Source organism: Lissotriton helveticus, chromosome 7, assembly GCF_964261635.1.
Source record: "Lissotriton helveticus chromosome 7, aLisHel1.1, whole genome shotgun sequence".
In the NCBI taxonomy this organism is placed as follows: Eukaryota; Metazoa; Chordata; class Amphibia; order Caudata; family Salamandridae; genus Lissotriton; species Lissotriton helveticus.
In genome coordinates this window covers 783,388,096-783,409,598 of record NC_136068.1, presented here as the reverse complement: position 1 = coordinate 783,409,598, position 21,503 = coordinate 783,388,096, and the positions used below count along the sequence as shown (strand labels likewise).

General features: G+C 48.6%; 1 protein-coding gene across 7 annotated transcripts in view; it reads right to left on the bottom strand.

Moving 5' to 3' along the window:
- The window catches only part of LOC144769184 (uncharacterized), a 4,448,662-nt gene that overhangs the window by 1,922,504 nt on the left and 2,504,655 nt on the right, over positions 1-21,503 (bottom strand). For all 7 annotated transcript variants that reach the window (XR_013598674.1, XR_013598675.1, XM_078653198.1 and 4 more), the window contains one exon: positions 13,511-13,601. Coding sequence is in view for 5 of the 7 variants with exons in the window: in XM_078653198.1 (XP_078509324.1) it covers positions 13,511-13,601 (91 nt within the window). In the remaining 2 variants the exon portion in view is untranslated. The remainder of the gene's footprint in view (positions 1-13,510; positions 13,602-21,503) is intronic.

Below are 21,503 nucleotides of genomic sequence, written 5' to 3'. Positions count from 1 at the left end.
TCTAATTTAGCCTCTGCTATACCTCTGGGAACTCCCTAGACTCTGAGCACACTATACCTTATGTTGGTATAGTATATACAGATCCAGCTTCCTACAGAATGCTACTATTTTGCCCTGCTGCCTGAGTAAGAAGGAATGGGCCTGCATCTTGACCACCAGATTGACTCCATGGCTAGTTGGCTGGACTACTGTTCAGAGCCTCATGGAAAGAAAAGGCTCAAACCACTTGAACCCAGTACCAGGACTCTGTCTGCTGTGAGTTCTACACCCCAAGTGGTGCCATCCCAGTCATGGATCCTTGAAAGTGGGCCTCAAGGTGCTCTGCCAGGCCAGCTGTGGCCCTGTAGGCAGAACAGGCATACCATGATGCATTTCCTCGCAGCTGCCTCAGAACTACTGCACTCCAATGCATTCCTGACACAGAACCTTGCATCACAGCCCACAGCATTGTTGGAGTCACAACTGTGCGACGCTTCCTCAACGCAGCACAACACACCCATTGTTGCGCAATGCCTCCTTGATGAAATAACTCACATCACTGCCCCACAACTCCTCAGAACTACCTGTACACACTGCAGCCTCAACATAGGACCTTACATAGGAGCTCACTGGAACAGTTGCTGAGCAACGCATCTTCCACACAGAATCGTGCAATGCTCGGCAACCCAGATGTAAGGATTTTTCCAAAGCAAAACTTTGGTAGCACCATTGGCAAAGCCAAAAGATTAGGTCACGTCATTGAAGGAGAGACTTATTGGCATTGCCTATGTTTGTTGATGGCTGCTGAAAGTTTAGCATGCTAATTGGACGCAGCTTAAGTGTCACACCTTATCAACAACTAACAAGCCTTTGTGTTAAAAGTGCTATGCCCTACCCTTGAAGTATGAAGTCCATAACATTGGTATTCTGTAATTTTTCCAGTATCTTGATACGTTTCTTTTATATAAGATCAAAGCATATTCAAGTTCTGGTACATGTATATTCAAGTTCTGGTACATGCATAATGAAATGCTGAATAACTGGCAAAGCAAGCGTAAAAGTCCTGCTTATTTGAGGACATGTATTGTTGAGGTAGCAGCCCAAGTAAAGCAATATATTCACAAAATCCGGTATAAAACATTATAGCACCAATATGGAAAAAAATTATACAAATTTCGAAATAATTCGCTTGAGTTGCATCAAAGTAAGAATGGTATGAGAACTGGGCCTCAATACATTAGATGAAATTAAAATAAGGAAATGTTCCATAGTCTAGAAATGGGAAAATTAATGGGGGGATTGGTAGTATGGCAAAGCAAGATGCAGGAAGCAGCAGACTTTTAAAAGGTAAGTTTATCTCAGACCAAAGGGAGTGAGGAACATGAGCTCAGAACACCAAACCTCTTCCTTCTCCCTTCAATTGTACACCTGCGCCTCACCCAATCAGGTGCTTGGGCCAGTATGAACAGTCTTGTGGCCATGACTAATTGCGAGTTGTTCGCATGGACCCCACAAGATGTAGTACCATATTTAGGGACCTTCCAGGGTCTAGTACTATGAATATTATATTGTTGAAATCCTGCAACTTGAATGGCTTAAGTCAGAACTACTGATCCATAATAAAAATATATGGGGTGAGGAAGTGGCCTAACGGCCAGAGTAGACAAACTCGAAGTTGAGGAAAATAGGTCGTATCTCGGCAGGGATCCTCGACATCCTCTGATTCTGAGCAAATCACTTAATCTCCCAGTGCCTACCAAAAATGAATGTGCATGTCTGTAAGGTGACTGGTGCTCATGTAATGCGCTCTGATACCTACGGGTCGACTTCGTGCTATATAAAACTCTAAAATAAAAAAAGGTACTGTTTTCAACAGGCCTAGCTTGTGTTGCTTTTATTCTTTGATAACCCTTTAACTCAACAGGAGGTCGCTGCAAAGCACCACAATTAACCTGTGGGACTCTGCAGATTAGACCTAAAGGAATAATTTCAGTCTTAGTACTGTGGGACTACTGAGGATGGTCTTTGCAAGAGTTACTCTTACGAATTCATATGACTAAATGACAATACCTCACAATCTCTCTCAGTATATTTTGGATCAGGTTCAATTCCAGTATCATGGATTCTTATATCAGGCACATTTGGGATTGAGTACTGGTATTATTGTGTAATCAATGTTCAGCCTCAATAATCAGCAACTTTGGGGCATATTACCAAGCAATAGCGATAATTATCGTTATTGCTTGGTTAGAGAGAAAATTTTACCGCTGCGGTGATTTTTACCGCAGATAAACCTTGGTATTACCAAGGTTTATCGCAAATGCGATAATAAACGGCCGCAATGCATGAATATCGCTGAAAAGTCAGCGATATTCATGCATTACCGAGCTAATGCTCTTAGCCATGTTATCCACCTCCCATTGGATAACATGGCTAAGAACTGCTCAGGGCAGGTGTTAGCTTTTGGAGATATTCGCGCTTAGCGCGAATATCTCCAAAAGTTGGTAATAGGAGATAGCGATGTTAGCGACTGTTTCCAGTCGCTAACATCTTGGCACGCCCACTTTGCATGTCATTAGTGATAAATATCACTGACATGCAAAGTGGGGCCCAAGATGGTCGCTATCTCCTACTAGCTGTCGCTAACTGCTGTTAGCGACAGCTAGGTAATAGGGAGATCATTTTATCTCCGCTTTCTTGGCTTTTAAAGCCAAAAAAAGCGGAGATAACCCCCCTTGATAATATACCCCTTTGTGTTCTCAGTCTGTGTTTTGCACTAATGCAAGATCTGAAGTAATATTTATGTTTTGGATCAGCTTCAGGTGTAAAAAGTTACACTTGGTCTACTCGATTTTTGATTATTTTTACCCCTAGTTGAGTTCTGGTACGGCTTTGGAATGGTATACCAGTATTAAATTAATCTCATAAATTTTAGATGTTTCTTTTTCGCTCTTCTTATTGTGATAAGGACTGGTTAATCTGGAATTCTGAGTAGGCGCCTGTTGGACTTGGCCTTTTCCCCCAAAATTTTTCGCTTTTGACCCCCTTGTCTGAAATGTCTCCCCCATGGGATTAAACCTGTATAGGCCATGAGTGGTGTGAGACACCTTGTTAAAAATGTAATGTCAAGTAATGGTGTGAGCACTTGTAAATTTCCCCATTTTAAAAATGCACCTGACTAAAATGTACTGTTTTTAAAATGGATGCCATGGCCATGGGTTTTGCCACTGTACTGCCATAGGTCAGCAGTCTAGCTATTATTACCCAGCTACCCCTAGCATTTGGAGGGAAAGCCTGGCACCCAGGGTGCTCACCCCCTCCCCTTGAGCCAGTTTAGGCTAGTTCTGCCAACATTCTAGAAGGCTCTGGCACTGCCTGGGAGGAGGGTATAAATAAGAGGGATGTGCCACCAGAGAGTCAGTCAGCGCTGGGACAAGAAAGAGAGGGGACCTGCTACAAGGAGCTACCGCCACATGGGCCTGTGAGCTGGGCCCTGCACCCCTAAAACCCCCTACTCTACTGTCCCCTGGGCCCATGACAAGGGAGGGCCCCTACCCAGGTCACTGAAGCTGTTTGGACCGGGTACGACGTCAGCGCTGTGTGGAGAAGCACCTAGGAGGTGAGGAGTGTGCCCCTGAGGAACTGCTGTGGGACTGTCTGCCTCCTTTGAAGCACCATGGGGAAGATTGTGCCCCCAAAAGAATTGTTGCTGGCTGAGGTGCTGTGAGGCCCTGTGAAAGCGCTGGGTCCCTGGGACTGTTGTGGCCCCCTAGTGCTGAAAAGCCTGCCTAACAAGTGCTGTAATCGCGAAGCGCTGGAGAAGTGCTAAATTCCTGCCCCATCTGCGTGGTCTGAGGAAGGAGCTGAGGTAGTGGGCAGAGGGAGGAGCAGTGCGCTGTGAATTGCGCCGGTTGCTGAGAAGACTGTGAGGAGAAATAGCGCTGGAGGAGCCTACCCTCGTTTTGGCGCGCTGTCCGCTATATAATTAATTAATCAGAAAGGGAGCCTACCCCTTATTGCCGCCGAAATCACCGCCGCGGCCCGGCGCTGTCTTGGGAACCCCCGCTGAAGTGTGCATCGTTGCGGCGGCCCCCGGTGCCAGGAGAGGGCCGCCGATGTGAGGTGAAGGCCGCGCTAGGCCTTGAAGCCGGCCCGACCCGCATCACGTGACTGGGGCGCCGGTGACGTCTACCGCCACGCCCCCCAGCCACGCCGCGCAGGGATTGGTCAACGCGGCCGTGCCCCTGAAGGCCGCGTCGTGATTGGCTGCCGGCCGGCAGAGCCAGAGAAGCGGAGCCGACGGAAGCCCTGGGTCCCCGTGAGGGAGGGGGACCCAGGTGAAGTGCCGTTGCGGGGCCCCCGTGCAGAGGAGGGAGCCCCGGGAGAAGCGACCGGAGCGGGAGGCCACCCCGCCGGTCTGTGCCCCCGAGTGAGAGGCCGGTGAGTTAGGCGGGGCCGGGGCACACTGTCGGTGCCAGCCCCACCTCCCGACCGGAGGCGGCCGGAGGAGCAAAGAGACTGCGGGGCTCCCCTGAGGAGGAGGGAGTCCCGATTGCGCCGCCCAGAGGCCTATCGAACCCCCCCGGGCCCCCGTGAGGAAGAGGGGCCCGGGTGACGCCGCGGGAAGGGGAGGGGCCTCGAGGCACATTGCCGGTGCCTGCCCCCTCCCCCTCGAAGCTGAAGTGAGCCCTGGTTGCGGCCTGAAGCCTCGCGGAGGCTGCCTTTAAGTCCCGGGCCCCCCCGTGAGGAAGGAGGGGCCCGGCTGTCGTCCCAAGAGAGGAGAGGGCATCGAGGCACGTGGTCGGTGCCTGCCCCCCTCCTCGGAGAAGAGCCCTGCGTCCTGTGGTTGAGGGGCCCGGGCCCTTCAGAGAAGAGAGGAGCCCAAGGGAGGCCCAAAGCCAGTGGGAGGCGTTTTGCGGGGCCCCCGTAGTGGAGAGGGAGCCCCGGTTGTGCAGCAGAGGCCTGAGTGAGCCCTTGCAGGCCCGAGTGGCCTGCGCAGGATTGAGGAGCTGAATCCCACAGGGAGCATCAAGTAGCCCGGTGAGTGGGGCCCTATACAGACTGTGTGAGGGGGTGGAGAGGGCAACGGGGCACAGGGTCGGTGTCCGACCCCCCCCCTAGAACTTGGGAAATTAGAGACCCTGGATGGTAAACTTACCCTGAACTGGACAACAGCCTGAAAAATGTCAACTGGTGTAGGCTAGTGGTCATTGCTGTGCCCCTGGGTCCCCCAAGGAATTATTAAAGCCCCTGAGTCACGGCCACACCGTATGTCAATGCTGGGTGCTTAGGTTATTGCGCCCCTGCCTAGAGGATTTTATAACTAAGGCTTTTGTGCCCCCGGGCAGGTGAATGTGACTTTTCCTTTACAGGTGTGGTGCGCTTCTGTGCCTAGTTTTGATTGTAGGCTGATTTCCCTGCTAATGTGATTATGCTAATGTTATGCCTACACTAAGGTTATTGAGGCCCAGGTATACTGTTGTTTTACACATGATGGGTGATTGTATGCTTTGGTGCCCACAGGGCAAGTGAAGGTGCCTTTTCTTACAGGTTTGGGCCTGGTGAGCCCCATGCTGGCCTGACATGTTATTCCAGGCCCCGGTTTATGCCCACGTTAAATGCGTTTTAGGCTGATATTTGATACCCACAGGTTTATGGTGGAGGAAGCCTCGCTGATTAATTACAGGTGCTCCTGCCTGATATTATATGCTGTACTGCCATGAAGTTTTCCTCTACAGGGGTTGGGCTGGAGTTATAGTGCACGGTGTGTACCCATGTTGATGGTATTTTGCATTACAGCCCATCACTAAGGATGAGAGCCTGAGTTGGCCCCAGGTTCAATGTTAATTGATTCTTCTTTATTTACAGATATGGACTTACAGACTCAGCCCTTACTTCCCATGTAAATAACCCCCCTTGACACACTGGGCTCTGGTGCCAGTAGGCGCCATGTGATGATACCACTGTTATGCATTTTTCCTTTGCAGGTTGGAGACACTAAACTTCTTAATTTTCCAACTCAGACTGGTGTCCTGCCTCTTTTGTGGTGTGCCTGGTGTGTCGTCTATGGGTACTGCGTAAGTGCTTCACATGTTCTCGAAGTTTGGCCTGCCCGCTTGGTCCGTGCTACCCCCCCCTTTGAGATTTGGGCAACACCATTTCTTACATTGGTGGCAGCGGTGGGATAGGACTTGTGTTTGCGCAGTACCACAGCGGCCACGGGTTACACCAAAAGTAGAGCTTTGAGAGTGATCATAGCCTTGTTGTGGGGATTATTGTTTGGCTGAACATTGTGACTTTGTATTGCTTCCTCCTGAAAAGTGTTGTTGTGGAATTGTGTCCCCTTGTTCCACTGGGAGGGTGTGTCCCGGGTGTACCTCGCCACGATGGGGTTGGTTTTGGACGAAATGGACCTGATGGAGTACACCGAGCAGGAAGTCATAGATTTCCTCAAGGAGAGAGGGATACCCCCAGTAGGAAACATTAGGAGAAAGTTGTTTCTCTATGAGGCCCTCAAGAGGGGAGAGCCCTTAGAGATTGGTGGGGACTTGTCTGACTACCCTCCCGAGTTTTTGAAGGGTCAGTGGGTTAGAGGCCAAAGAGAGGGCTCCCCATCCAGAACCCTGGGAAGTAGTTACCCCGATGAAGAGGAGGAAGAGTTTAATAGGGCAGAGACACCAGTAGCTGATGAGGACACCATAGATAGGGAGTCTCGCACTGGGTCCTGTCCCGGGGGCACTGCCCCATCCCTTTCCCTGTCCCCAGAAGAGTGGGTAGATAGGAGGGAAGAAAGGGAGCATCAGCTGGCGTTGGCGAAGCTCAGGTTTGAGCAGGCCACAGAATTAGCGCAGCTGAGGATTCAGGAGCAGAGGCTAGAGACAGAAATGGTCCTAGCCCAGGAGAGGATGGCGGCGGCGGAGAGGGCTTTCGCCAGAGAGAGATCAGCTCAGGTGGGTAGGTTGTCCCCTGAGAGTGGGTTGTGTAGTCTGGATTCACCAGTAAGGGTGGGATCCAGTGGTGGCAGCGAGTGTAGGTCCAGTGCAAGGAGTCCCATTCCAGATGCCCAGGAGACCGTGCAAAGAGGGGGACGGGTTAGTGTTCAGGGGCAGGGGAAAACTGTCCCACCAGTCCTGGGGAGAGTATGAGGAGGAGTGTTGGACTGCATTGGAGGATTGGGTGGTGAGGAGAGCAGTAGAGGATTGGGAAGGGCTGTGCCATGCCGTTATTCGGGAGCACATGCTGAGGAGTTGTGTCCCAAGTCTGCGTCACCATCTGTTGCAGTGTAGGTTCTCAGACCCCAGGGAACTTGCACGGGAGGCAGACCTCTGGGTAAGTGCCAGAGCGTCTGGGAAGACATTGGGGAGTGACCCAGAAAGGAGTGATGCAGGGATCTTCCGACCCAGCGTGGCGGGAGAGGTGAGAAGCCCAGCTAGGTCCCAGGATAGTGGGCGGGTTGTAGGGCCTCACATCCCATCTATAGGAGGGAGTGAGACGGGGAGGTGTCCCGAGGTGCCCCAACTGCAGTCACAGGGCCTGGAGAGTTCTTTTAAGGAACCCCAGGTTGGGAGCCTAGGCTGTCCTGATGTGCCTTCTCATGAAGGGGATCCCCTAGTATCAGGAGAACCCGGAGTATCAGTAACCAGAGCTCCAGTGGTTCGGGGGTCTGACCAGTCACGGGGTTTAGATCCTGGACTGGGGTTCCAGGTTCAGGGGTTGCCTGTCCTGGATGGTGGGGTACCTGTAACCCAGGTCCCTACCAGTTTGACTCCCAGGGGTACTTCTCCCGGTGGGAGGGTGCGGAACTCTGGGAGGGGGTGCAGAGGGGGCAAGGTCTCTCCTCTGTCACCGGCTCAGCCAAAGGGCACAGATCCCGGGTTGGGTGGCCAGGTTGAGGGTTTTCCGGACCTGGCGGGTGGGACATCTGTGTTCAGAGTCCCCCCAAAGTTGACTCTCAGGGGTACTACTCCAGTTAGGAGGGTGCGGAACTCTGGGAGGGGGTGCAGGGAGAGGGAGGACTCGCCCCTGTCACCGGTGCAACCTGAGGGTTTCGACTCCAGGTTGGGGAGAGAGTGGTTGTGTGAGGGTGTCCCCAGGAGAAGGAGATGGCGGAACCCTAGGAGAGGTAGGGGGAGGAGAGCCTCGCCCCTGAGAGCTGGTCAGCCTGAGGGTGTAGACCCCAGGTGGGTGGACCAGTGGCAATTTGGAAGGAAGAGAGTGGTCCAAGAGCATTACAAGCCTGAGGCTAGAGCCTCCCACTCTAGGAAAAAACAAGGGCCAGAGATTTCTGGATGGCCTAGAGGCCAGTCCTGGCCACATCCCACTAGGGAACACCAGTGGGGTGGTTTTGTTGATGAAGGGAGGGTTGCGAGAGAGAACCATTGGGTTCCAGAGTGGAAAAGAGACTGCAGGTGCTCCTGTAGTTGCAGGCCTGCGTCCACCTTTTTCCGCCCCAAGCAGGGAAGCCCATCAAGGTATTGATCGCTCTACCCTGGCTTTTGGCTGGGGGGGAGCTGTGTTGGACTTGGCCTTTTCCCCAAAAATTTTTCGCTTTTGACCCCCTTGTCTGAAATGTCTCCCCCATGGGATTAAACCTGTATAGGCCATGAGTGGTGTGAGACACCTTGTTAAAAATGTAATGTCAAGTAATGGTGTGAGCACTTGTAAATTTCCCCATTTTAAAAATGCACCTGACTAAAATGTACTGTTTTTAAAATGGATGCCATGGCCATGGGTTTTGCCACTGTACTGCCATAGGTCAGCAGTCTAGCTATTATTACCCAGCTACCCCTAGCATTTGGAGGGAAAGCCTGGCACCCAGGGTGCTCACCCCATCCCCTTGAGCCAGTTTAGGCTAGTTCTGCCAACATTCTAGAAGGCTCTGGCACTGCCTGGGAGGAGGGTATAAATAAGAGGGATGTGCCACCAGAGAGTCAGTCAGCGCTGGGACAAGAAAGAGAGGGGACCTGCTACAAGGAGCTACCGCCACATGGGCCTGTGAGCTGGGCCCTGCACCCCTAAAACCCCCTACTCTACTGTCCCCTGGGCCCATGACAAGGGAGAGCCCCTACCCAGGTCACTGAAGCTGTTTGGACCGGGTACCACGTCAGCGCTGTGTGGAGAAGCACCTAGGAGGTGAGGAGTGTGCCCCTGAGGAACTGCTGTGGGACTGTCTGCCTCCTTTGAAGCACCATGGGGAAGATTGTGCCCCCAAAAGAATTGTTGCTGGCTGAGGTGCTGTGAGGCCCTGTGAAAGCGCTGGGTCCCTGGGACTGTTGTGGCCCCCTAGTGCTGAAAAGCCTGCCTAACAAGCGCTGTAATCGCGAAGCGCTGGAGAAGTGCTAAATTCCTGCCCCATCTGCGTGGTCTGAGGAAGGAGCTGAGGTAGTGGGCAGAGGGAGGAGCAGTGCGCTGTGAATTGCGCCGGTTGCTGAGAAGACTGTGAGGAGAAATAGCGCTGGAGGAGCCTACCCTCGTTTTGGCGCGCTGTCCGCTATATAATTAATTAATCAGAAAGGGAGCCTACCCCTTATTGCCGCCGAAATCACCGCCGCGGCCCGGCGCTGTCTTGGGAACCCCCGCTGAAGTGTGCATCGTTGCGGCGGCCCCCGGTGCCAGGAGAGGGCCGCCGATGTGAGGTGAAGGCCGCGCTAGGCCTTGAAGCCGGCCCGACCCGCATCACGTGACTGGGGCGCCGGTGACGTCTACCGCCACGCCCCCCAGCCACGCCGCGCAGGGATTGGTCGACGCGGCCGTGCCCTTGAAGGCCACGTCGTGATTGGCTGCCGGCCGGCAGAGCCAGAGAAGCGGAGCCGACCGAAGCCCTGGGTCCCCGTGAGGGAGGGGGACCCAGGTGAAGTGCCGTTGGGGGGCCCCCGTGCAGAGGAGGGAGCCCCGGGAGAAGCGACCGGAGCGGGAGGCCACCCCGCCGGTCTGTGCCCCCGAGTGAGAGGCCGGTGAGTTAGGCGGGGCCGGGGCACACTGTCGGTGCCAGCCCCGCCTCCCGACCGGAGGCGGCCGGAGGAGCAAAGAGACTGCGGGGCTCCCCTGAGGAGGAGGGAGCCCCATTGCGCCGCCCAGAGGCCTATCAAACCCCCCCGGGCCCCCGTGAGGAAGAGGGGCCCGGGTGACGCCGCGGGAAGGGGAGGGGCCTCGAGGCACATTGCCGGTGCCTGCCCCCTCCCCCTCGAAGCTGAAGTGAGCCCTGGTTGCGGCCTGAAGCCTCGCGGAGGCTGCCTTTAAGTCCCGGGCCCCCCCGTGAGGAAGGAGGAGCCCGGCTGTCGTCCCAAGAGAGGAGAGGGCATCGAGGCACGAGGTTGGTGCCTGCCCCCCTCCTCGGAGAAGAGCCCTGCGTCCTGTGGTTGAGGGGCCCGGGCCCTTCAGAGAAGAGAGGAGCCCAAGGGAGGCCCAAAGCCAGTGGGAGGCGTTTTGCGGGGCCCCCGTAGTGGAGAGGGAGCCCCGGTTGTGCAGCAGAGGCCTGAGTGAGGCCTTGCAGGCCCGAGTGGCCTGCGCAGGATTGAGGAGCTGAATCCCACAGGGAGCATCAAGTAGCCCGGTGAGTGGGGCCCTATACAGACTGTGTGAGGGGGTGGAGAGGGCAACGGGGCACAGGGTCGGTATCCGCCCCCCCCCCCTAGAACTTGGGAAATTAGAGACCCTGGATGGTAAACTTACCCTGAACTGGACAACAGCCTGAAAAATGTCAACTGGTGTAGGCTAGTGGTCATTGCTGTGCCCCTGGGTCCCCCAAGGAATTATTAAAGCCCCTGAGTCACGGCCACACCGTATGTCAATGCTGGGTGCTTAGGTTATTGCGCCCCTGCCTAGAGGATTTTATAACTAAGGCTTTTGTGCCCCCGGGCAGGTGAATGTGACTTTTCCTTTACAGGTGTGGTGCGCTTCTGTGCCTAGTTTTGATTGTAGGCTGATTTCCCTGCTAATGTGATTATGCTAATGTTATGCCTACACTAAGGTTATTGAGGCCCAGGTATACTGTTGTTTTACACATGATGGGTGATTGTATGCTTTGGTGCCCACAGGGCAAGTGAAGGTGCCTTTTCTTACAGGTTTGGGCCTGGTGAGCCCCATGCTGGCCTGACATGTTATTCCAGGCCCCGGTTTATGCCCACGTTAAATGCGTTTTAGGCTGATATTTGATACCCACAGGTTTATGGTGGAGGAAGCCTCGCTGATTAATTACAGGTGCTCCTGCCTGATATTATATGCTGTACTGCCATGAAGTTTTCCTCTACAGGGGTTGGGCTGGAGTTATAGTGCACGGTATGTACCCATGTTGATGGTATTTTGCATTACAGCCCATCACTAAGGATGAGAGCCTGAGTTGGCCCCAGGTTCAATGTTAATTGATTCTTCTTTATTTACAGATATGGACTTACAGACTCAGCCCTTACTTCCCATGTAAATAACCCCCCTTGATACACTGGGCTCTGGTGCCAGTAGGCGCCATGTGATGATACCACTGTTATGCATTTTTCCTTTGCAGGTTGGAGACACTAAACTTCTTAATTTTCCAACTCAGACTGGTGTCCTGCCTCTTTTGTGGTGTGCCTGGTGTGTCGTCTATGGGTACTGCGTAAGTGCTTCACATGTTCTCGAAGTTTGGCCGGCCCGCTTGGTCCGTGCTACCCCCCCCTTTGAGATTTGGGCAACACCATTTCTTACAGCGCCGTATGCAAATTTTACACTAATTAGAGAAGGCAGAACTGTGTGCCATTTTTATTTCTTTGCACATTAAGCCCCATACATTTTCTTTACACCGTTTGTTTACTACCAATTTTCCAAAAACACTAATCTTTCATTTATAATATGTGACATGGATTCTATCAACTCTGGAGAGAGTCACATCATTAACTATATTACCTTATAGGGTTCTGTCCGGCCTTGCATAGTGCCTCTGTGGTTTACAAGTTGCAATTCTGGTAGTTATAGATATGTTCTTCAACTTTAACTGTTTCATTTTACATATCCTTTGGAAGACTTCGGAGCTAGCTAGCCATGGAGCATCCTCGTTCTCGTTTTTTGGTTCATTCTGAACAGCTAGAGGACCTATTTATGATGGTGTTTAGCACACCTATATACTTAGATTGTTCTCCCTAAACTCCTTTGTTAGTTTTAAAACAACAATGAACGGCACAAACGATCCAGTGCAGCATCAATCTGTACCACACTACACCACTGTATGGCCGCAGTCTTGATAAAGCCCTGTATTTCTAGCGGATGAGGATCTGCTGAGTGTCTTTATTTATGAACTCAAAAAAGTTAGAATGGCGTCTTAGTTAAGAGGGTAGAAGCAGACATGGCTAGCCAACACAGGTTTTCTGTGCTCAGCCACCATAGGAGCATAATTTGTCCTGTATTTCTTTTGGTGTCCTGGGCCACTGCTTATGGGGGACATATACTTCCTGCTCAATATAAGGAATCTGGCGATACTGAAATACATGCCACATGCCAGTGGTTAAGCAAATCGCCAATGTTGCATCTCTCGTTTCTGCATGTCTGCACATGTAGAATGCATGATCAGTTCCTACATAGGGACATGCATAATAATAAAACTCAAATATGTACTATCATTCAGGGAGCACAACCTACTGGGAGGACTACGATGAGTCAACAAAATGCACACCAGACCAGGAGTAACTAAACTTTGACAAAAAATGAATATACTGGTTACAGCAGAGGAACCCTAGACCTTATCCCCCCCAGGAGGACTCTCCTGTTGTGTAGTCGATCATTAAGGTTTTCTTTTAACATCATGAAGTGAGGACTGAAAACGGTAGATAGTTCAATGTATACAAACATAGTGACAAGGCATAGGTAAAAGTGGGATTCAGGAGTACTCTCACTGGTCTCATCTCTCATTAATCTTGAGTGAATGGCCAATGAGGAAGACCAACTACACCCCTTTGAAGGGATTTTTAAATATGGCCCCCTGGTGGGTGGGGATCTCGAGATAGAAAATCTGTTTGGTTTGTGAAACAATTTAGTGAAAAATGTGTGCAAGTTTTTAAAAAAAGCATCACAATTTTAAAAGCCGCATTTGCAAATTTTAAACGAGGTGGTTAAACTTCCTTTGTGTCACCATTTTTATGGCGTACACAATTGAGCGTAAAGGAATTCGTCGTTTTTCTCGAGAAAGCTGCCTCCTGCGCTTTACTATGAAGTGTAGAATCTTAATGCTATCAATTTTATCGTCTAAAATGTTATGAAAAATACAATCTGCCAACTAAGATGCTTGATTCTAGAATGCAGTTCTTGTATTAGCCCTGAAGATAGAGGGGAAATGATTGACTTGAACATAAGACTTTCAGCAAGACCTATCGGAATACAGGAATAATCAGACTGGATTCTTTCTTTCAAAATTAGAAAATTAAAGATGCAAATTCTCGACTCTTTAAAACATAATAACTTCAATCAATAATGTTAATATGATGTTCACTGGAGATTAAGACATGATTATGAGAAGTGAACAAACTTTAGAGTAAGATAAACGCAGAGTAAGAACTCTGCACATCACCTGTGCTATAGATCTTTCCTTTTGCTTAGCACTGGGATCCAGCTGTACGATTGAGTGCAACGGAATTCTCTTCATATTTTTTTCAGGTGACCTGCAGCAAATAAATAACATCTAAACAATCCCGTAAAATTATATTTTAAACATTGTTTAAACTAAAGCAAATCACTAATATAAACCAGATCAAACCATTCACGTTCTGAAAAAATTAACTTTCTAAAAACGTTGGCAAAAATCAAAAATGCATTTTTATTTGTAAAGAAACATTCAACACTGAAAATGCCTTAATTTATACTTAGTAGAGATTCACACATGGATTTCTGGCAGACGTAAATGGGTCTACTACTGCAGATTACACTACCACGAGTGCGGAGAAGTCTGCAGTATAAAGTCTAAAGTAAGATGTGGCAGGTGGGCAGAACAAAGCGTGGTTAGCGTTGTAAGTTTATGAATGCTCACAAACCTGCATGTTTGTGGGCATTCATAAATTGAAATCTGACTCTCTCGCCAACATATAACTAGTCGGAGACATATTCCAGCTAAGTGACTCACCTTCCCGGACGGAATGATTAATGAATCACCCCCAGATTTGGTGGCGGTGTTGGGGAAGGGCTTTTTTTCCCAAAGGGGGAAATATTTTCCCAGTGGTTGCCATTCTCACTGTGTGGAATTGGGTGCTGCATATAATACAGGTGCAGGGGGATTAAGCAGTCCTCGTAAAACTTCATGATACGAGCAACAGTTCATCTGTAAACCTGCAACTGACTCTGCTTTCCACCTGTACTTGTACCTGTTTTATGAAAAGCAAAAATATGTAAAAGTACCTTCAAGCAGATTCGTAGAAACCAGCCCATAATTTCACACTTTTTGGTGACTCAGGCCTTTTATGTTTGCTTTTTTAGCATCTATTGGAGAAAAGGTTAGGAGGTTTAGATATTCTACAGACCTGTATGACCAGAACTTTTGGTTTGGAAAGGTAATAAGGTTCTTTTTGGGCCTCAGCAGGCAGTAACCTATTGTCGGAAACACAAACGGGCACTGGACTGAACCAGGTACCCTGAGGGTAAGAGAGGTAACCGGAGTATATCCTCCCAGAAAAGTACAACACGAAAAAATACTCCAGTGGACCACAGGTAGGTCAATTGGGTGAAGTATAGTGAACTTTGCCCACGGTCTACAAGGAAGAGAAGTAGGAGCTATTCGGGTGGTCTAACTGTATGGTTGTATCTAATGCAGCCATGTTTGTTTGGGGAAATACACTAATCTTGTTTATATTACCCTCACACACCCTAGTGGTGTCATGCTTCATCATCAGGTCACCCCGACCACTACAAGTCGGGGTGTGCTCAACCACAGTGTTGGGAAGCTCTTCTGATATATTTGAAGAGGGGGCTTTACATAAGATAAATAAAATCACCTAGATAGATCCCTGGTTTCCCTTTATTTTGGGGTCTATCTGGGAGGCTAAAATACTGTTTAAAATTTTTTTATACAAGTGGGTCTTATCAGGATAATATGGTCCTATGACCCTAGTGGCACGAGGGTCATAGGACCATAATATCCTGATAAGACCCAGTGGCTGGTAGCTCCCTTGTTGCTTCCCCTGCCATACTTACGCTGGCTCCCCTGCTGCACTGCATTCTTACAAAATAAAAAATAAAAATTATGATAATAAGATACGAAAAATGCAATCCTTTTCCAGTGGGAAAGTTTTCATTTACTGGCCTCAGGATGAACTTTAATGCGAGTTTGTGAACTACGCCTGTCAGAACACAGATAATATTACACTGTCCTGTATACGTTCTCACCCTTACTGCAGAGATGCTAGCAACCTTCCCTAGACATTAAGAAAAGCACTGATGGTATCTGTATAGAGGTGGCCGAGACACCGAAAGCTTGAGCCAGGCTTGAGTCAGATGCCCAGCTCTGCCTCAGCCAACGTTCTCTAGGAGCATCGGGCAAAAAATAAACTTGAGTATCAGTCTTTTTACATTTGAATGTAGGGTATTCAACATTAAAAAAAAAAGCATAGTAGTAGACAGCCTCTCTCTCCTCTACTGCACCAAAGACGACACTCAACGAGACAGGCTTTTTTCAACACTTGGAAGCCTTGTTCGAAACAGGAAGAAACAATGCAAGGTTTTCTTTTGCCTTCCTGTGCAGACAAGGCTTTTCTAGAGCTGCCGAGCTAACGTATATAGCCACTAAAGGGATTTTGTTTTTACATCATACTCATTCGATGTTACGAGGAGAAAGAAAGAAAAGGAGCAGAGAGAAGGGCGAGACAGAGGAAAGAGAACAAAAAGAGAGAAGAGGGAGAGAAAAAGGAAGGAGAGAGCAAAGAGCAAAAAGAGGGAGCCTGAAAAAAGGCGAGATTGCAACCTCAGCATAAGTCAGAAAAAGGTAGAGTAGGGGATGAGAAAAGAAAATGAATGTAAGATCGAAAGAGAGATAATGAAATAAAGACCAAAACAGAGAGAGAGGGTGTGACAATGTGAGTGATGCAGTGTGAGAGACAGTGTGTGAGAGTAATAACATGAGAGTGGGAGTGAGAAAGAGTATGAGAGTGAGAGGGTAAGGGTGGGAGAGTGAAAGAGTGACAGAGAAAGTGAGAGCGTGAAATTGAGAGAGTGCACAGAGAGTGAGAAAGAGTGTGAGAGAGGGTGTTAGAGTGAAAAAAGTGTGAGAGGGTGAGTGAGAGAGACGGAAACAAAATGAGAACGATTGAGAATGTAAGAGTGTGAGGAAATGGTGTGAGTGTATTAAAGTGTGTGAGTGGGTGAGGATATTGAGTAAAAGGCAGTGCTAGAGTATGTCTAGTGGTCATAGTCATACATCCTGGAAACCTATCTTTTTAGGTCGAGCGTAAGCAGCGCACATGCGCTGGTCAAAGACCTGCTATAATCACTGTACTGAGTGGCATCCGGCCTCCAGCTTGCCTTTGGTTCACTCCTCCACTACTCTTCTTTCCTGGCTCCTTATTGGGTAATGCTCTCGATACATAATTTCCGTTTTTTGCCGAGCAGCACAGACCAACTACAGTTTACTTACACTGTAGCTCGTTATGTCTTCCTTTGGGGACTACTTGCTTTTCTTCCTGCTAGTGATTCCCTACGGTGCCCACTTCATCTGCTTTGCTGGCTGTATGTTCGTCCGGTGGGACGCTCTTCCATCCGCCATCGCGTGCCACTATCAGCAGTAAAGGGGCGAAGTGCAAAGCGGGGGACTATGTAGGGAATATGTCAAGAGCAGGCAGAATGTGGTTCTAACGTAAGAAGCTGACAAATATAGCTATGTTAATACCTGACTAGAGGCAGGGATGGGGGGCCCTGGAAGTGACATAAGCAGGGTGGAAGCTGCAGTATCATTCAAAAGCACTTTTGGCTGCGCTCCAAAGTTACAACTAATTGTTCTTTCTTTTGGAAGCCTCGGTATATTCGTCTCCAGTTACAGCAATTGTGTTCCCTCCTCAAAGACACATTTATGACTTTTCCATCGTTGTTGGTAATAGTGCCGTAGCAGTATTAAAATCATAGTGCTGAGGGTGTCTCCCGCCCACAACGGTGAACCATTACCTCACCAGACATGTTCTATTTATTGTCCCGTGGCACCTCGTTTACACGCAGGGCAACTGTGGGATAAGCGTCACTTTACCATGGTGCATTGGGGTTACCGTTCCAAATAACGTGACAAGACAGGCCCGATCTGGTCAGCTCTGCTTGGTTCTGTACTCGCAGTGCCTGGAGGCCAGCGGTCGCCAGTTGCTACCTCAAGCAAGACTTGTTTGGCTTTAAGGTCTTTCAGAAGTAACTGGGTGTGCCCCAGTGAAACAACTGTGTCAATAGCCTAACTGTTGTACGTTAGCATGCTAGTTAAATAAAAAAGTATCAGTATTTACTATAGGTTATAACTTACTGTTGGACTTGGCCCTTATTGCAGGGTCATTCCTGAACTTTGAGCCTTCCTCCTGTATTTTTTCTGACCTGTTGCTGGCTGTTTTATGACTCTGGGCACTTTACCACTGCTGATCAGTGCTAAAGTGCATATGCTCTCCCTATTGTAAATTGATGTATGGATTAGTGACTCCATGACTGGCTGGTTTGGTATACTTTTCAGACCCTTGTACAGTGCACTGTGTGTGCCCAGAGTTTGTAAATCAAATGCTGCTGGTGGGCTTGCAGCACTGGTTGTGCCACCCAAAGAAGCAGCCTGTAAAGTGTGTCTCAGATCTGCCATTGTAGCGCCTGTGTGCAGTCTGGTACTGCCATGTTGACTGGGCAAGTTCACCCACTTGCCAATCCCGAAACCTTCCCTTTTCTGCATATTAGTCACCCTTATAGTAGGCCCAAGGGCAGGGTGCCTTGTAGGTAAAAAGTAGGACATGCCCTGATGTGTGTGGCATGTCCTGATAGTGAATTACAGCCATTTTCCTTTTTCACTATTGCAAGGATACCTGTTCCCCATAGGCCAGCATGGTCAGTTTGATTATAACACCTTATAATCCTAACTGACTACGGGAACTAGGTGGAAATTCGAGTTTAGTATGCCTGAACTCAGAATGATAAAATTCATCTTTTAGTGAAGTTGGTTTTAACATACTGTATTTGAAAATACCACTTTTAGAAAGTGGGTATTTTCTTGCCTAGCTATCCAAGCCTGCCTCTGCTAGGTTGTGTATATGTCTGGAGTTTGAGTGACAGGGGGTGGTGGATTTCAAGAGACAGGGTGAATCAGCACAGGGCTGAAAATACCTATTTGCATGTAGATGGGTGGGAGGAGTTGCACCTGGGACCTGAATAGGGCTGGACCTGCCTTCCACAATGCTGGCTCCACCTCCTATGGTGCGTCTGATGTCCCTGGCCCACACAGTCAAAGGAAAGAAGGAGTCTTGTCAACAAAGTGCTCCAGGACTGCACAGAACTGGTTTGGACTGGGTACAGGACCCTCTGCCCTCAGAGGACACATGATTTGCTAGTATAAATATGGGGACCCAGACCCCAGAATTGTAGATCACTTTTGGGAAACAAGAAGAACCTTTGCTGAGGAGAGGAACCAGAGAAACTGAGGAGGAGACTATCCCTAAGCTGAGTGCTGGTTGGGGTTTGGCCTGCAGGGGTTGCCTGACTGCCAAAGAATGGAGAATGGATATTGTGCTACTTTCAAATCAACTTATGAAGGATCTCCGATGGTTTGAGATAGAGCTTGCCTCCTGCTGATGTCTCAGGGACAACAGACTTCATCAACCAACTTCCCTGCCTTCCCTTGCTGGGAATTGAAGTGCCTGCTGTTGAGCTGGGCCTTCTGAGAAACTGCGTATCGCTGGGAGCTGGAAGCGCGACTGAAGACGAAGAAGCGTGTTGCCGCTGTTGTCGTCGCATTTGAAGTACTGGGTTTTTCAGAACCCAGCGGTGCCAGGGACACACCCTAGGACTTCGGGTTCTTCCTGTTTCAGACTACAGAAACTCAGAGTCTTCTAGGTGAAGTCAAAGATCGAGTTTATTGGCTGCAACCAAGTAACAGGCGTCCTAGAAGTACAACACGGTGTATATTCTCAGGAGACTGCTCAATCTTACAAAGCCAGCCTTCTCTTTTTATACAAAATATTATGCTTCAGGCAAACATTCCTTATTTTACAGTTGACCATTCACATATTTTCAATACAAAGAAAAAGCAGAGTCATGATGACAAGCCCATATTTCAGTTTGTTCTGTGATGTATTCCTATAGGTTCTGTATCGATCCCCCTATTCCTGACCCTATTCTGGTTAACGAGTTAACTAGCAGCCATCCCATGATGCAGAAACCGTTATCTGATTACGCCAGACCACGGCACAGGAGCGCGTTATCTGATTAGGTCATAACGCTTGCCATCTAATTAGGCAAGCAATATTCCTCCAGCCCCTGATAAGGCATACGGAGTTCTCAAAACAAATCAAACCTATGACAACCTGGGAAAAACCCTGCGGCCATTGTTTTGATTTCACCGAGAACTTCAGTAAAAGAATGCGCTAACGACCAGCTCGTATGACATCCTTTTGACGTATCTATGTCCATCCTTACGTCAATCTCGGCACCTTACAGGTATAAATATTACCGATATTGCCTTAAGCAAACACACACGGTGGTGACGAGACCGGAGCAGCGAGACTTGCCGAAGCCCAGCAGAGAGCGAAGCCCACTAGCTGCCCCGCCTTCCTGACGCGCTGAGAACGAGACGCTGCCTTTCTCCTGCCGAGAAATCCAGCTCCGGCGCTTCCGAGCAGCCCTTGCAGGCAGCCTGGAATATCGAGACCAAAGATGAGAGATACCATCCCTCAATCATCCTAGATTCAAGGTACGGAACTGAATAACCCCTTGCAGAGAATTCTTGAATCAGTCACTTGGCAAAACAAACTTAACTTAGACTGCTACTTTCTATCCCCGCCCACGTATTAGGCTTAGGTCAGGTGCACTAGGGGTAGGCGTAGTTAGAAACACCAGTTGAGTACGATTAGTCAAATGTTTATATGTATGTATCTATTTTATCCATTTTAAACCACCATAGGGCTTAGAAACCATATAAATGTTTTTACAGTATTATTTTATACTTCTGCTTTTATTGTATGCACTTTACTTAACCATAAGTATTGCAATAATATCGATTCATTTCTCTTGTACGAGAAAAGAGACTGATCAATAAATAACATCTTTTATTGAACACGCCCGTCTCTTCTTTTTCTCTACAATCTGGTGAAACTAAGAATGCACGTACTGACTGAGTAAAATAAGTTGTCTTTTGTTTTCACACGACTCTAGAGATACACTCTTGATTAGGGGAGAGCAAAGTTGTCATGTTCTATGGTTGTCAGAAACTAAATCCCTTCTTGTCTATCCAGGGAGGTTCAACTCCTCCTTGTCTATTCGAGAAAGTTTCTAGTGAACTCTGAGCTAGCTGGCAAACCCAAAACTTTAAGTCTAATATCGACAGTAGAAGACCTAGTTAACGTCTGGTCTAGGTCTATACTATTGGAGGTATTATTCCAATGCGCAGAGCCTATTGGGATAATAGGAACTACACTACATGGCGCCCAACGTGTTTGGATAGGCGATAAAACTAACGCAAGACTTTAGAGTAACTCAGTCGTGCTTTTTCACTCAGACCCCTTTTTCCCATAATACTCCAAAGACGTCTGAAGTGGGTGAGAGGTAAAATCCGCCAAACCTCGCAGGAGGGAACTCCTATGTATGGTTCTTGGTTCAATCAACGTTGAAGGATACACTGTTCCAAAATATTGTGCATCTCATCTTTGTTTCCATAAGAAACCTGATCTGCAAACAAACAGAATAACCATCCTGACAGTAAAATGCCAGACAGTGATGATGAAAGAGAGAGAGCTAGAGCAGCAGCTGAAGTAATAGCAGCTGATAATACTATGCAAGAAGCAGACCCGGATATAATACTCATCCCGGTCAACATAAGAAGATCTATAACGTTAAAACTTATAGAAAATGGACTGACACCAAGAGGTGGTACAGTCATATTCGTAATTGAGGCACACGAATATCGGCAGACAGAGGTATTCTATTCATGGATAAACTTTCCAGCAGCAAATGCTGTAACAAAGGAGTTCCACTGTTATAAAATAGAGGAACCTCCGGATACCTACACTCCTTTCGAGGAAGTGGAAGTACCACTCAAATTCCAAGAGCATCTGCTCTTGTTTAATGGCGCCCTAAAACATAATAATCACATCACCAGGCTCGGTCCACTAGGTAGACCAAGAGCAACGTGGCCGGTCCTAGCCGGATACACACCACATCCAGACATCGAAAGAATGTCTGCAGCAGATGTTTTAGTACAACTAAAACAATTAATTAAAATATATAGACAACTAGTCCAATATGTAATGCGGACTTCAACCATCCAACCTGTAGTTAAAATCCCACAGCTGACCCCTCATCAGGGGAACACAAATAAAATTACACCACAGAACATACAGTCCTGCCTAGGTAAAGTA